At 43.0% G+C, this 12,685-nt stretch overlaps 3 protein-coding genes across 8 annotated transcripts in view; 1 reads left to right on the top strand and 2 right to left on the bottom strand.

Annotated features, from left to right (window-relative positions):
• The window catches only part of LOC119442245 (myosin-VIIa-like), a 172,352-nt gene extending 170,955 nt beyond the window's left edge, over nt 1–1,397 (bottom strand). For both annotated transcript variants that reach the window (XM_037707047.2, XM_037707048.2), the window contains exon 1: nt 1,133–1,397. The gene's annotated coding sequence lies outside the window, so the exon portion shown is untranslated. The remainder of the gene's footprint in view (nt 1–1,132) is intronic.
• A 203-nt stretch (nt 1,398–1,600) lies between these two features.
• On the top strand, nt 1,601–2,651 carry LOC119442248 (homologous-pairing protein 2 homolog). The gene has a single exon (XM_037707052.2). The coding sequence runs from the start codon at nt 1,906–1,908 to the stop codon at nt 2,539–2,541; it is 636 nt and encodes a 211-aa protein (XP_037562980.1). The 5' UTR covers nt 1,601–1,905; the 3' UTR covers nt 2,542–2,651.
• Nucleotides 2,640–12,685, bottom strand: part of LOC119442246 (V-type proton ATPase subunit H) — a 48,084-nt gene continuing 38,038 nt past the window's right edge. For 3 of the 5 annotated variants that reach the window (XM_049661995.1, XM_049661998.1, XM_049661997.1), the window contains exons 12-14: nt 10,589–10,624; nt 7,612–7,725; nt 2,640–3,141 (exon numbers count right to left, since the gene is read on the bottom strand). In XM_049661995.1, coding sequence (XP_049517952.1) covers nt 3,069–3,141; nt 7,612–7,725; nt 10,589–10,624 — 223 coding nt within the window. In that variant the 3' untranslated portion in view covers nt 2,640–3,068. The remainder of the gene's footprint in view (nt 3,142–7,611; nt 7,726–10,588; nt 10,625–12,685) is intronic. The other 2 variants (XM_037707049.2, XM_037707050.2) reach the window with 1 other exon arrangement.

Below are 12,685 nucleotides of genomic sequence, written 5' to 3'. Positions count from 1 at the left end.
GGCCGCGAAGTTACATGGCCTCGCATACTTCTGAGCGCGCTCGACCTTCCGTCCTCCGCGCTACCGTTTTTTACAGCAGCTCGCACGGTGATGTTTCGTATGCGCAAACGACGACACGCGACCTTCGAATACTGCCTGCACGATGTTCTATACTTAATTGAGGGATTCACGGTGTTCAATAAAAATTTTATACCGACACCTGAACGGAATGCACGTGGCCACGTGCATTCCGTCAATGCGCGAATTCACTCAGGTAGCTTTGCGGTATTTATGCTCTACGGCACGCTCGACAATGCTACAATAAAGTTACCCGTGAGCAAATAAAAACCTCAACTGTCAAGGTACGTACAGTCATCATCAGTATGAAAGGGAACAGCGCATTTTTTTAAACGACAACATTTGGTCCACGGGTTCAAATCTAGGAACTTGATACATAACAATAAGGTTTCCGTGTTGAACTTTTAGTATAATTGAAGACTTCTATGGAGGGCATGTGTGTTTAGCCCAAGGAGGTTGAAGAAATATTAGGTATTCTCTTTCAAACTGATGACAACTGTACGTACTCACTTCGAAAGCAGCAATGAAAAAGGCTGCAAATAAGTTTTAACGACTGATGCAGTGTTGGTAGTTTCAGTGAATAAGCGCGTAAAAAAAAAAGAGAGAGAAAAGAAAACACCGTGCAAAACAAGGTTGGATCGGTGACCAGACATGCGAGATGACCTTCTCTCGAGAAAGCGGAGTTTAAAATCGCTGCTGGGGACGACAGATCAAACTGAGAACACAGCCAACGACGTACGAACGCACGATCTGCAAACAGTTTCACGGCAGTTGGCGACTGTTCTAGTACCAGTTTAAGCTACCGGCACTTTGCAGAGTCGACGCGACGCGCGTTTTTTTCCGCGTCCCAGAAAATTAGCGGAACACCGAAGTCGTCGGCCACGCAACAACGGCACTTTTCGCGTGAACAGTGCGGCGAACACCTGTGGATTGGCGTGTAGAAGTTGATCCCGCCGTTTAAGCTGACACGAGACACACCGACGACACACTGGAGGTTGGGGATCTCGCCGACTTAGCTGTCAATTAAGCCTAGAGCCGGCAAACATTCCTGTTCGGGCCATTGTCTATCACTTACCGATGGTGCAGCGCTATCCGGAGTTCCAATAAGCGGCCACAATGTAATCCCATGAAATATGCACTTAGTTCGCCGGACGCTAGAGCAACGCTTGTAGCACACATGAACTCATGTCGAGGCTCCCAGAGTCCCGGCCACTGACACACCCATCAAACACAAACTGGACCTCACAACACCTGCCGTGCAAATCCAGCAGGCCAACAGGTAAGCGAGGGGAAAAACTCGCGAGCGTGTTTCTGCTCCCCCTCAAGGTATGTAACGTCAGCAAGCCGGGTAATGACAGCCGGTGACCCGCACAGCTATTTCGTCAGCGCAAAAACTTGTTTAGTACCGCACAAAGAATTTTTGGAGGCCTTTTAATTGTGTTCCAAGACGAGCTACAAACATTATTGTTCTAAAAGTTTTGCACTTCCCAAACCGCGCTTGCGCTTCGCGTGCTGCAGGGTGCTGCCATCTGCGCGACGGACGTGAAACTAGAGAGCAGACTGTCGTTTCCGGTGGCTTGCAGGCGCATGTTTTCGCGCCTTTCAAAGTTGACTTGCCCGCTCCAGCTTTATTCTATGGCTGCAGTGTGTAGTGCACTTTCGTAACTACGTAGTGTAGACGTGTGCGCGAGTTCTGCCGCTGCCAGCTGTTTCCTGCGCCGTTTAAAATGCTCTACGCCAAAATCAACTGACCGGCTCACGGACGCAACAACTCCCACGGCGTCGCACGACGGCGAGGTACGCTGGACGATTGTTTCGGTCACAGTTTCGTTTTATCTGCAGCTCGCAATGAGCAAGTCTAAGGAAGCGGCGGTCGAAAAGGCAATTCTCGACTACGTCAAAGCTCAGAACCGGCCCTACAGCTCCAACGACATCTTTAACAACCTCCATAAAGAGCATGGAAAGACTGCCGTAGTGCGGGCGCTGGAGCAACTCGCGCAGGACGACAAGATCAAAGAGAAGACTTACGGAAAGCAGAAGATATACTTCGCCAACCAGGATGAATTCCCCGACGTTGCAGAGGCCGAGCTGTCCGCTATGGACCAAGAGATCAGCGACCTAAACGCTAAGCATCAAGAGCTGACGAGACAGCTGCAGTCCCGGGAGTCGCAGCTCAGTGCATTGAGTCAGAGCTTGACTACGGAACAACTCAACGAAAAGATCGCGTCCACCTTAGCAGAGCAAGACAGGCTGAAAGCGAGACTAGATAAGCTTACCTCCAATACGAACTTCGTCGAGCCGGAAGTGAAGGACCGCATTCTCAAAGACAACGAGAAGTTTGTGAAGGAATGGCGTAAGAGAAAGCGCTTGGCAAATGACATGATTGATGCCATTCTTGAAGGCTATCCTAAGGGGAAGAAAGCCCTCATCGAAGAAACTGGCGTCGAGACAGACGAGGACGTCAATGTGTCTATGCCAAAGTAGGGGAGAGAAACGTGCGGTGTTTGAGATGTTTTAAAGTTGTTTCCTTCAATATTTATTTTATGTTGGCGTTCGACAAAGTTTTGAATTAAAGACACAAGCCGTGGTCACAATTGTGTTTATTGCTACACGTGTTCTCAGCGTCTTTTAAACAATGCTGGCACAACTTTTATAGACTAACATGCACCACAGTAAACAAGTGAATGCGTTAGGTTACATTGTTGAAACGCTGTACAAATCTCACACAGTCTGCAGCAGGTTATAATAATGAACAATATTCTATATATGCAGAATGGAAAGAGAAAAGTTTGTTTTGAGTAAGTACTTGTTCAATGGCAGTTTTATTTGGAATGTCACTCTTGCACCATGTGCATGGAGCAGCCAGTTCGAACATTTTAACTAAAGAAAAACCCACAAAGTTAAGCTTAAGGAATGCTGATGGCTTCAAGTGCCTTTGGATAAATAAATACACAGGTTTATTACACATCCCCTCCTGAGGCTTAAAGAGCAGGGTAACATGCCCAGACAAGTTATGATCTGGTTTGGCCTTGGGCTGGTCGTGAGGTGCTAGTTTCCTTCTCCAGTTGTTTTCCAAGGTACTCCCTGAAAATTGAAAAAATAAAACAAGATTATGTAAACAATTATACTGAAACGAGAGTAAAAAATTGGGCAGTTAAAGGAAACCATGGCAAATTAGGCCATATACCTAAACATTTACACTCTTGACATTTCCAGCGCTCGTAGAAAAAGGAGACACTTCAGGAAAGAAAGAAAAAGAACAGCAGGAAGGGCACTGGTCCTCAACTAAACTTACTGGATTAGTCAACTAATCTTACTGCAGCAACAGATGTCACAGCAACAGAGAGAAGGTTTTGAACACTGCACTTGTGCAGCACCATTCTTCACATATGCACAGCACACAGCTGCTGAGTAATTTAGTCAAATTCTTTCCTGGTCAAAGTGATCAATGGGGTGCTCATGCACTTATTGCCTTTTTTTTTTTTTCTGATGCAGTAAGCTTCACAAATTAATCTACATTTTTCTATCTGTGCTTCTCCAGGACATGTGTGCTGTCACATATAGGCACTGGCATCATCTACAATGATCCGCAAGATGGCCCGACCTCGCTATTGCCTGCACATGCGTACAATATCATTGAGACACCACCTGGTCTGGCCAACATTGCATTTGCCACATGATAGGGGAGTGGTAAACATCTCCTGTTCTACATGCAAGGAAATATGAGATGTGCTTTTTTGTACAGGTGGCACCTTTTCTGCACTGTTGACGGCTTGGCACATATGTGCAGCTTTTCAGGCGTTGAAAACAGTACTGGAACACAATACTTGGTAACCACCCTTTTCCCCTTCTCTTCAGTGTGTATATTTTGTGTTGCGCCTGAGTAAACATTCAGTAGTAAGTCAGCATTGTGTTAGTCTCACTTTCTTGTCCCATTCTATGTGTTGTTTTTGATTTTATAAATATGTACGATCTAGCCCAACAGCAAATTCTCCTAAAGCCTTTTCAGGTGGTGCAACAGGCTGGTGCACATACGGCACGACTGGTCACTCCTCTGGTGCTTCCCGGACTTGACCTCCTTGAGGAGGTCAAGTTCGGTCACAATCATGCGGCAAGTGCTATGTTGGCGAGACCGGGAAGACTCTCAATGATAGATTGAGGGAACACCGAGAGCATATGCAGGCAATAGCGGAGTCAAACCATCTTGCATATCACTGCAGAAGATGTCAATGTGCACCTTTATTCGACAGCACACGTGTCCTGGGGAAGCACACACCAGAAAAATGTAAATTAATTCATGAAGGTCACTGCATCAAAAAAAGCAAGAGAGCATGTGCAGGCAATAGCAGGGTCAAACCATCTTGCATATCACTGCAGAAGATGTGAATGTGCACCTTTATTTGACAGAACACGTGTCCTGGGGAAGCACGCATCAGAAAAATGTAAATTAATTCATGAAGGTCACTGGATCAAAAAAAGCAAGTCATCGATCGCTTGACCAGGAAAGAATTAGACTACCTTAGTCAGTGGCCGTGCTGCACATATGTGAAGAATGGTGGCGCATATGTGCAATGTTCAAAACCTTCTCTTTGTTCCCGGGTGACTGCTGGCCCTAATTTTTTCTGTAGTAAAATTAGTTAGGACCAGTGCCATTCCTGTTCTGTTTTTATTTTTATCTTCTGAAGTGCCTCCTTTTTCTGAAAGCACTGGAAATGTCACATATTTCTAGCTTCCACCCAGCCCAGCTTTCAGCTTTAAAAGACCACTGCACATTGCAGCTGCATTCTGTTATTCAGTTCAAGATTTTATTAAGTAGATGCTGCATGTTTCTTGCTTTAATTAAACAGTACAGAAGAGGGTCCTAGAGTTTGAAGGCACAGAAGAGAGATACTAAACCCATCTAGAGTTTCAAAAGTTCATGTGCATCTAAGTGCATCATGGTTGCTTATAAGTGGACGAAATTACAGCTAAACTTCCACTCTTGGATTTCATATGCAAACCGTGATGATGTCATTGGGGCCGTATTTTTATGCATTCACATTCTTTCTTTGCTTCAAAAGCCCACAAACGTTGCTGGAATGAGCTCTTCACTTACTTTAGAGCAACTAGCTATCCTTGATTTTCCGAAATCTATGACATCACCGGAATCTACACTCCATCTCAGAAGTTGTTTGCAGCACTGTAAAAGCTTCAGGACTCCTTAACCAATAGGAAGGCTGAATGCCCCTCGAGATGTGTTCATCCTTGCCACGGTGTCTGCTCGGCATCTGCTGAATTCGAGGTATATGACATGAATGTGCAAAGATCCTAGCATGTCACATATCGCTGTAATATCATGTACCATGGAAAAACGAAACTCTCTATTCCCGGCATTAATCAGGCAGTTATGTCCTGGAACTGTTCTCAGCTGCAAAATGACATTGCCTGCGTATGCCTCATACCTTCGGCAGGGCTGCAAACGACTTGCGAGATGGAATATAGTACAGAATTTTCAATGTCATACCATATTTACTCGCACCATGAACACACCCCCCACTTTTCCAATCGAGAAGAGCGTTTTTTATTCTCCTCCCATAATGATCGCACCCTGACCTTTCTGCCGTGAAGTAGGAGAGACACGGTACAATTTGGCGCCTGATATGGCGTCCGGCAGGTATCGGACGTAGTATCTGACGCGGTATCAGACACAGAATCATACCGTGTGTCTCCTACTTTTATTGCGATAGCAATTATATGGACACTCCAGGGGCATTTTTGCCAGTGGCGCCGATGACCGCGGCTCAATCTCCCATGTTTAAGGGAGGAAAGCAGGGAGGAAACGCACCATATTCCGTTACGCGCATGGTGCTCCGTTCTTGCCACTTAGTTTGCGTTGAAGCGTTACACAGCACGAAGGTCACTTCGCTCGCTGTTGCTGCTGCGCTTCCTCATGCTAGTGTTTTGACAGTGAGCGTCCGCGGTCATTGAGCCTGATGTGTTCATGTTTGCCTGTGTGCGCTGACACCATGCTTGTCAATTTACATAGTTAGCGAACTTTTGCATGTTTATACGGCTGATAAAGCTACTACTCTTACTTCGTATAGCTGTTTATGCATTTGCTATCACAATCGATGGTTTGCCTTTCAGGTGAAACTGCGACTTTTTTTAGAGGTAGCCATGAAATAAATATCGCACAAAATTTTACCCTGCATAATAAATGCACCCCCCAACTACTATGTGCATATTTTTCGGGGGAAAAAGTGTGCTCATTATGCAAGTAAATACAGTATTTGCCATCCATCTGGAGTTGTGCATATTCTAGAACAACAAGCATTAGTTCAAAGCAAGAATGATTAATTTGCAATTCGTGCAAAGTCACAATTTTCTCAAACTCTCTCTTTTCAATAGAAATCTTCTCACTCTTTTCAGGGCTGCCATATTTCATCATATAGCATATTTCCATACATGGCTGCTATTGGCCAATAGCTAACACCAATCAAGAAGCGTGAGTTGACTATCGATTGGTCATGCTTGGCCGTACCCACCCATGTAAAATGAAACTTTGGCCCTACTGCGTATCAGGATGTCGTAGCTGTTGGCTCTGGAACGCTCAACTAGTCTGGAACGCTCAACTAGCCTCGAACTATGCAAAACTTAAGCACAGACTGCACATATACTATGCCTGCCGCCCCTTGCGATGAATAGTGGCTAGCACCTTACACGGGATACGCGCTAGGGCGTGCTCACTCCCGGCCACTCCTGGCTAGATTAGATGTGCTTCGTATTGAGTGCTACAACGTGTGCAATCTGGTTTTGCCTACTATCCATGATGGACAAAGCCGGTCTGCACCTAACACAGCCAGGCTGGAGCATGTGCACACTCCAGCCCTGCTGTGCGCTTACAGTTGCGCGTAGCCACATGTAGCTGTCTCTGCTGTGTAGCGTAAATACCGCGGCCGGCTCGGGGTGTCGCGACAAGCCCACTCGCTATAACACCGTACGCTGGGTATCACTCTTCTATTGCCATTGTGCCTTCTCCGCTCCTTTGGAACGGAGGACACTGAAAGTAAATGGGAAAAGTAAACACAGCACTGAAAGTATCTATGCTTGTATTAGATCTTTTTGATAAATTATTTCGGTAACATATTCCTGGGGGTACCACACTCATCAAAGGTGTTTCTGAGGCTTCAGGAAATTGTGGTTCAGGGTCCCTTTAATACAACTAGTGCTCATTTCTAAGCCAAAACGCCGTTGCACATGACAGCCAAAATCAATTATTTGTGTGCAATCTAAGTTCGACTCAATGTAGGGGGTTTGGGGGACTCTCAAGCTTCAAATAGAGAGTCCTTAAATTTACCTTAATTTCCCCCTTTTTTTCTGAAATGGAAATTAAGTGCACTAATTAATTTACTGATTGATTAATCTATAGGTTAATATGTTGATTGAGTGACTGAACAAGTGGGAGTGGGAGTGAGTGGTATGCTAAGTTTTGCTAATCAGCCACTAGACAATGGTTACGCAAACAGCTTCGTAAACAATATATAGCTACATTAGCGTTTCACCACTTGGCCTTACCAGTTGTGCACCATGATCTTCTGGACGCAGAGTAAAGCCTCATACCGCACATTGGGGTCCTCGTGGCCTAGCAGTTGCATCACAAGATGCTTGCCACCCAGTTTCTCAATAACACTGAAAGTAACCATACAAAGAACCAGTGTTAAACGATGAACATTTAGCAGCTCAACCATGCAGGCACAAATAGCCCAAACACCATTCCGCATTTACTGTTTAGTGCTTCTGCATTATGTGTACAGTCACTGGCATTTGCTCCTGGTCATACCAACCAATTTGAGCACAATATCCTCTGCTATCTCAGAAATTCTCTATTAACACCCACAAATTAAAGACTCCAGTTTTAGTTTCAACATGTGAATATCTGCTGAAAATACAGTATATCTCTTAACCCATCAAAAGTAAAAATAAAGAAAAAAAAATGCTGAAATGCGCTGGGAAACATTTATTGAAATGGAAACACATTTGTGCCCTCGCAATGTAATTGGAAGAGTTGTTTGGTGTGCCTTTTCCTACCAGTGATTGGCAGCTCACAGACAGAACCGGTGTAGACCAACAAATACGAAAAAGGAGGAACATGTATGGCATGAATGTGTACAGAATTTAATTCTTTGAAGAGAAGTCGAGTGTGCTGACCATAATAAACATGGAATACACTGGGAAAATGAGATGAGTTCCTTGAAAACTGAACCATTTGGAGCTGGCATGCTAGCCAACATGCAGTTCAGACCACTGTTGTTTCTGCAAGCTTTCGCTGCTTCTTGAACGGTGACTGTGCATGAACCGCTTCTTGGGAGTATGGTTTATCCGTGCTTCACTGGCCGATTTTCGGATCCATCATGCCACATGTCGACAACCGGCGCAGATTCATCGCTGGACGACGAATACTGCGAGGCTCACTGGGACAGTTTTTTTGACAATGACGTTGTTGACAGTCTCTTTGAGCATTGTGTACCATGTGACACCGAAATGGCGTACTATATAACTGCACGGCACCTCGACTGCATGGGATTTGGAGATGGCATGGCTGCCGACATGCAACTCGGACCACTGTTGTTCCTGCAGGTCAGTGCTGTTTGTCCTAATTTAAATTTCTAAAACAGCTATAGCATTGCGGCTCCTCCCACAAAGGCATGTGTTGAGTGTACAGTGCCAGTGTGCACTGGACTTCATAACAAACGTTTTCATTTTTTTTGTGGACGGCGTGCTATACCTTGCTCTGCTCTTGTTACTTTCCGGAGACACTATGCTCAATCCAGGGCTTTTTGGTAAAGATGAAATGGATTATTTGAAAAAGTTACAGGATGCTATGATGACTAAGTTAGGTAACATTGACACCAGGATAACTAATCATGATGCTAAGATGGCTGAAATAAACGGCATGCTTGACACAACCCAGGGCCAGATAGGCAACGCTATGAAATTGGTACAAGAGCATGCAACCGTAATTAAGGATCTAACTCATCGAGTAAGAGTTCAACAAAAGAAAAATATAGACATTGGGAATAGAAGCCGTATATTAAACCTTGTGTTTTATGAGATAGATGATAACGACCGGTCTGAAATGTGGGAACAGTTCAAAGCCTTGGTTAAGGGCATTTTCACTACCAATTTGAGAATCGAACTGAAGTCAATTCAATGGGCACATCGGTTTGGCCATCTTATTGAACGGAACAAAAGACAAATTAGTGTAAACTTTTCATCTGATAAAGAAAGGGAGGCCATTCTAAAAAATGCAAGCAAGTTCAAGAGTTTGCAGTACAGTGTGGAACAGGACTTCTAATTTGAAATTTAAGCATTGCTGATCATAAATGGCAGAGCATTTACATGGGACGATGAGAAGGAAGTTGTTGCCTTGTCTAAACGGTGACACACCGGTGATACTACCTGTGTTCATCGTGGTTTAATTATTGTAGTGGTAAATTGCCTATGTATAATAAACAAAAGATGAGTTTGCTGGATTGGTTGAGTCATTGAAGGCAGATATAGTGTTTGGCACTGAATCTTAGTTCAACCCATCCATTGTTGATAACGATGTGTTTCCCAACAATTACACTGCTTATCACAATGATAGATCAAGTATTGGCGGTGGTGTTTTTCTGTTAGTTCATTCGTCCCTTTCGTCTGCGATGCTGAACATCAGTCATGATGCAGTAGAGTCAGTTTGGTGTACAGTTACACTGGCTAACAATTTTTCTTTTGTCACTGGGGTGTTTTATCGACCACCCAGCACAGATTTCAGTGTTTTGGAAACGTTGCACGATATCGTTTCGGAGGCATCTGACCGAACCGTTTTACTAGCGGGTGACTTTAATTTACTCGACTTGAAATAGGAAAATTGTACACGTGAGGTCTTGAATGCAAGCCGTATTAATCTAGAAATGAAAAACGTGTTGACAGTTTTGGCTTGATGCAGTATGATCTGGAACCCACTAGACTTGATCATACCCTGGGTCTTCTCTTTTGTAACTCGCCTAATTTAGTTAATAATGTTGACATCATTCCAGGAATTAGTGATCATCAGGTTGTGGTCGCAGTTATTAAAACGAAAACTCAGTGCACAAAAAAGCACACCAGTAGAAGGGTATTCTTCTTTGATAAAGGAGACTATTCATAAATTTCCGCTAAACTATATGACTATTAGCCTGTTTTTGAATGCTTAGTAGAGGAACATGATGTAGATTCCTTGTGGAGCACATTTATAAATAGGTTACTTGAACTTACAGGGGAATTCATACCAAGTATTGATTATGCTAGGCTTAGAAAGCGTAAAAAACAACCACGGATCACCGTTCGTATCTTCAGACTAATTTTTTAAAATGCACGTGTTTGAAAGATATTAAAAAAAAAAAAACGAAAGGACAAGTCCATTTCAAAAGTCTACAGGAACTAACACGTGAGTAAAAAAAAAAATTGTTGAAAAATTAGGAAGAACAGCATTTTAAATAACTAAATGACAAAATGAAAATAAACCCTAAACCTTTCTGGTAGCACTTGAAGGGATGTGGGTTCGATCCTGTTGGGATAAATGAAATTATTTGCAATGAACGCACTATATTTGGCAATGTAGAAAAAGCCGACATGCTTAAACAGTTACTTTCAATCAGTTTTTCTTCCTAAATCTGCATAGAGCCCACAATCGTCAAATAGCAGCGCTCCTCTTATGCAACCAATCAAACTTAGCGTTAGCGGCATTGAAGCTCTGCTTAATAATCATCGATAAAAGTAAGGCTACTGGCCCCGATGGTATTTCTCCAAGAATTCTAAAACAGTGTGCTCACCCTATTTCACTTGTCTTTTTCTAATTTTTGAAAAAATCTTAATCTACTGGTCAGTTGCCACAGGAGTGGAAAGTAGCAAACATAGTCCCAATTCATAAAAGAGGTTCAAGAAAAGACGTTACTAGTAATTATAGACCTATTTCGCCTACAACAATTTCGTGTAAGATCACAGAGCACATAAATACAAGGCTATAATGCAAAATCTAAAGGACAACACATTGCTAACAAACAGTCAACATGGTTCTTGCAAGGGGTTTTCATGTACGACGTAAATACTTGAGTTCTATAACGACCTAGCGTCTGCGATTGATATGGGTGGGCAAATAGACTGCATTTTTTTAGACTTCCGCAAAGCATTTGACACTGTTTCCCATTCTCTGCTTCTTGAAAAACTTCGAATGATTAATTTAGATTTCAAGTGTTTTTAACTGGACTGAAAACTACTTGTCACAACGGCGTCAGTGTGTTCTCTTGAACGGCATCAAATCAGATTATCTAGAGGTTACGTCAGGCGTCCCGCAGGTGTTTGTGCTGGGGCCTCTTATTTCACGTTTACATTATTGACATTCACTTAGGCATCAGCTCTAATATGTGGGTCCTCGCATATGACTCTATTATACTATAGAGAAAAATTATGAATGGACATGATATCCTAGAATTACAGGCCGATCTTGAACATATTTGTGAATGGTGTTCCATGTGGAAAATGAACCTGAACACGATTAAGTGCATCCATGCGTGTTTTACCAAGAAGAAAAAAATAATTGATGCAAGTTACCATATAATGAACAATACTTTAGGCAAGAAATTCACGAATAAATATTTGGGTGTGCTGCTGTTGAGCAATTTCTCTTGGAATGCACATGTGGACTATGTGGTTGCCAAAGCCGCAGTAGCACTGAATTATATTCAAAGAAATTAAAATGTGCAAATTCCAACCTTAGAAGCACGGCGTACCTAACATGTATAACACCTATCTCAAACATGCCTGATCAATAAACTAGAAAAAATTCAGAGCAGAGCAGCCAGATTTGTCTTGGGTAGGTACGGTAGGAACTATAGTTGCACTGAAGTGAAAAGAGTTGAATTGGGAATCACTTTTGTCTCACCCAAAAAAATTGTAGTTAATGCTTTTGTAACAAATATTTAATAACAAAACTTCAACTGATAGCGATAGTTACTTAAAATAGCCAAATTATATATCTCGATGGACTGACCACAAGTATAAAATTGGGGAATGCCAGGCCAGGACGAAGCTACAAGCAAATTCTTTTTTTCTAAAAACTATCGCTCAGTGGAATCGACTGACGTCTGAGCAAGTGTGCAGTGTGAATGAAGATGTATTTGTTTTCAAGCTTGTAACCCCCCCCTGATGTAACGCCTTCGGGCTAAGCGGCGAAATGTATGAATAAAAAATAATAAATAAATGGAATGCACTTGCTTTGCAACAGGTGCCATGTGCACCAAGTTAGGAGCTACACATTTCTGTCAAGGCCCCAATTCCCCCAACCCCAATTGCCCACTCTCCCTCAACCCTCAAAAAAAGAAAAAAAGAAAGTGGGGGGGGGCAACGTGCAGTCTTATGTGATCTGACATGTGGATCACTACTGTTGTGCTAGTTTGTGATATCTGACAAAAAAAAAAATGAAGGACAATGTCTCAGAAAATGCATTTTAGTTAAAGCTTGATACATCAACTTCTTGCACTAATATTTCAAGCACGTTTTGCTCTAAATGTGGAAAAAAAAAAAGGGTCAATGGCCATTTTTCACTATTGACCAGTCTAGGGGGAGAGAA

This window comes from Dermacentor silvarum, chromosome 2, assembly GCF_013339745.2.
Source record: "Dermacentor silvarum isolate Dsil-2018 chromosome 2, BIME_Dsil_1.4, whole genome shotgun sequence".
NCBI lineage: Eukaryota > Metazoa > Arthropoda > Arachnida > Ixodida > Ixodidae > Dermacentor > Dermacentor silvarum.
The sequence above is the reverse complement of the archived record's forward strand: the minus strand, read 5'-3'. Positions and strand labels throughout refer to the sequence as shown.

What these genes read in the sequence shown, in the direction of transcription:
- LOC119442248 (XM_037707052.2), top strand. Translation starts at nt 1,906, where the DNA reads ATGAGCAAGTCTAAGGAAGCGGCGGTCGAAAAGGCAATTCTCGACTAC.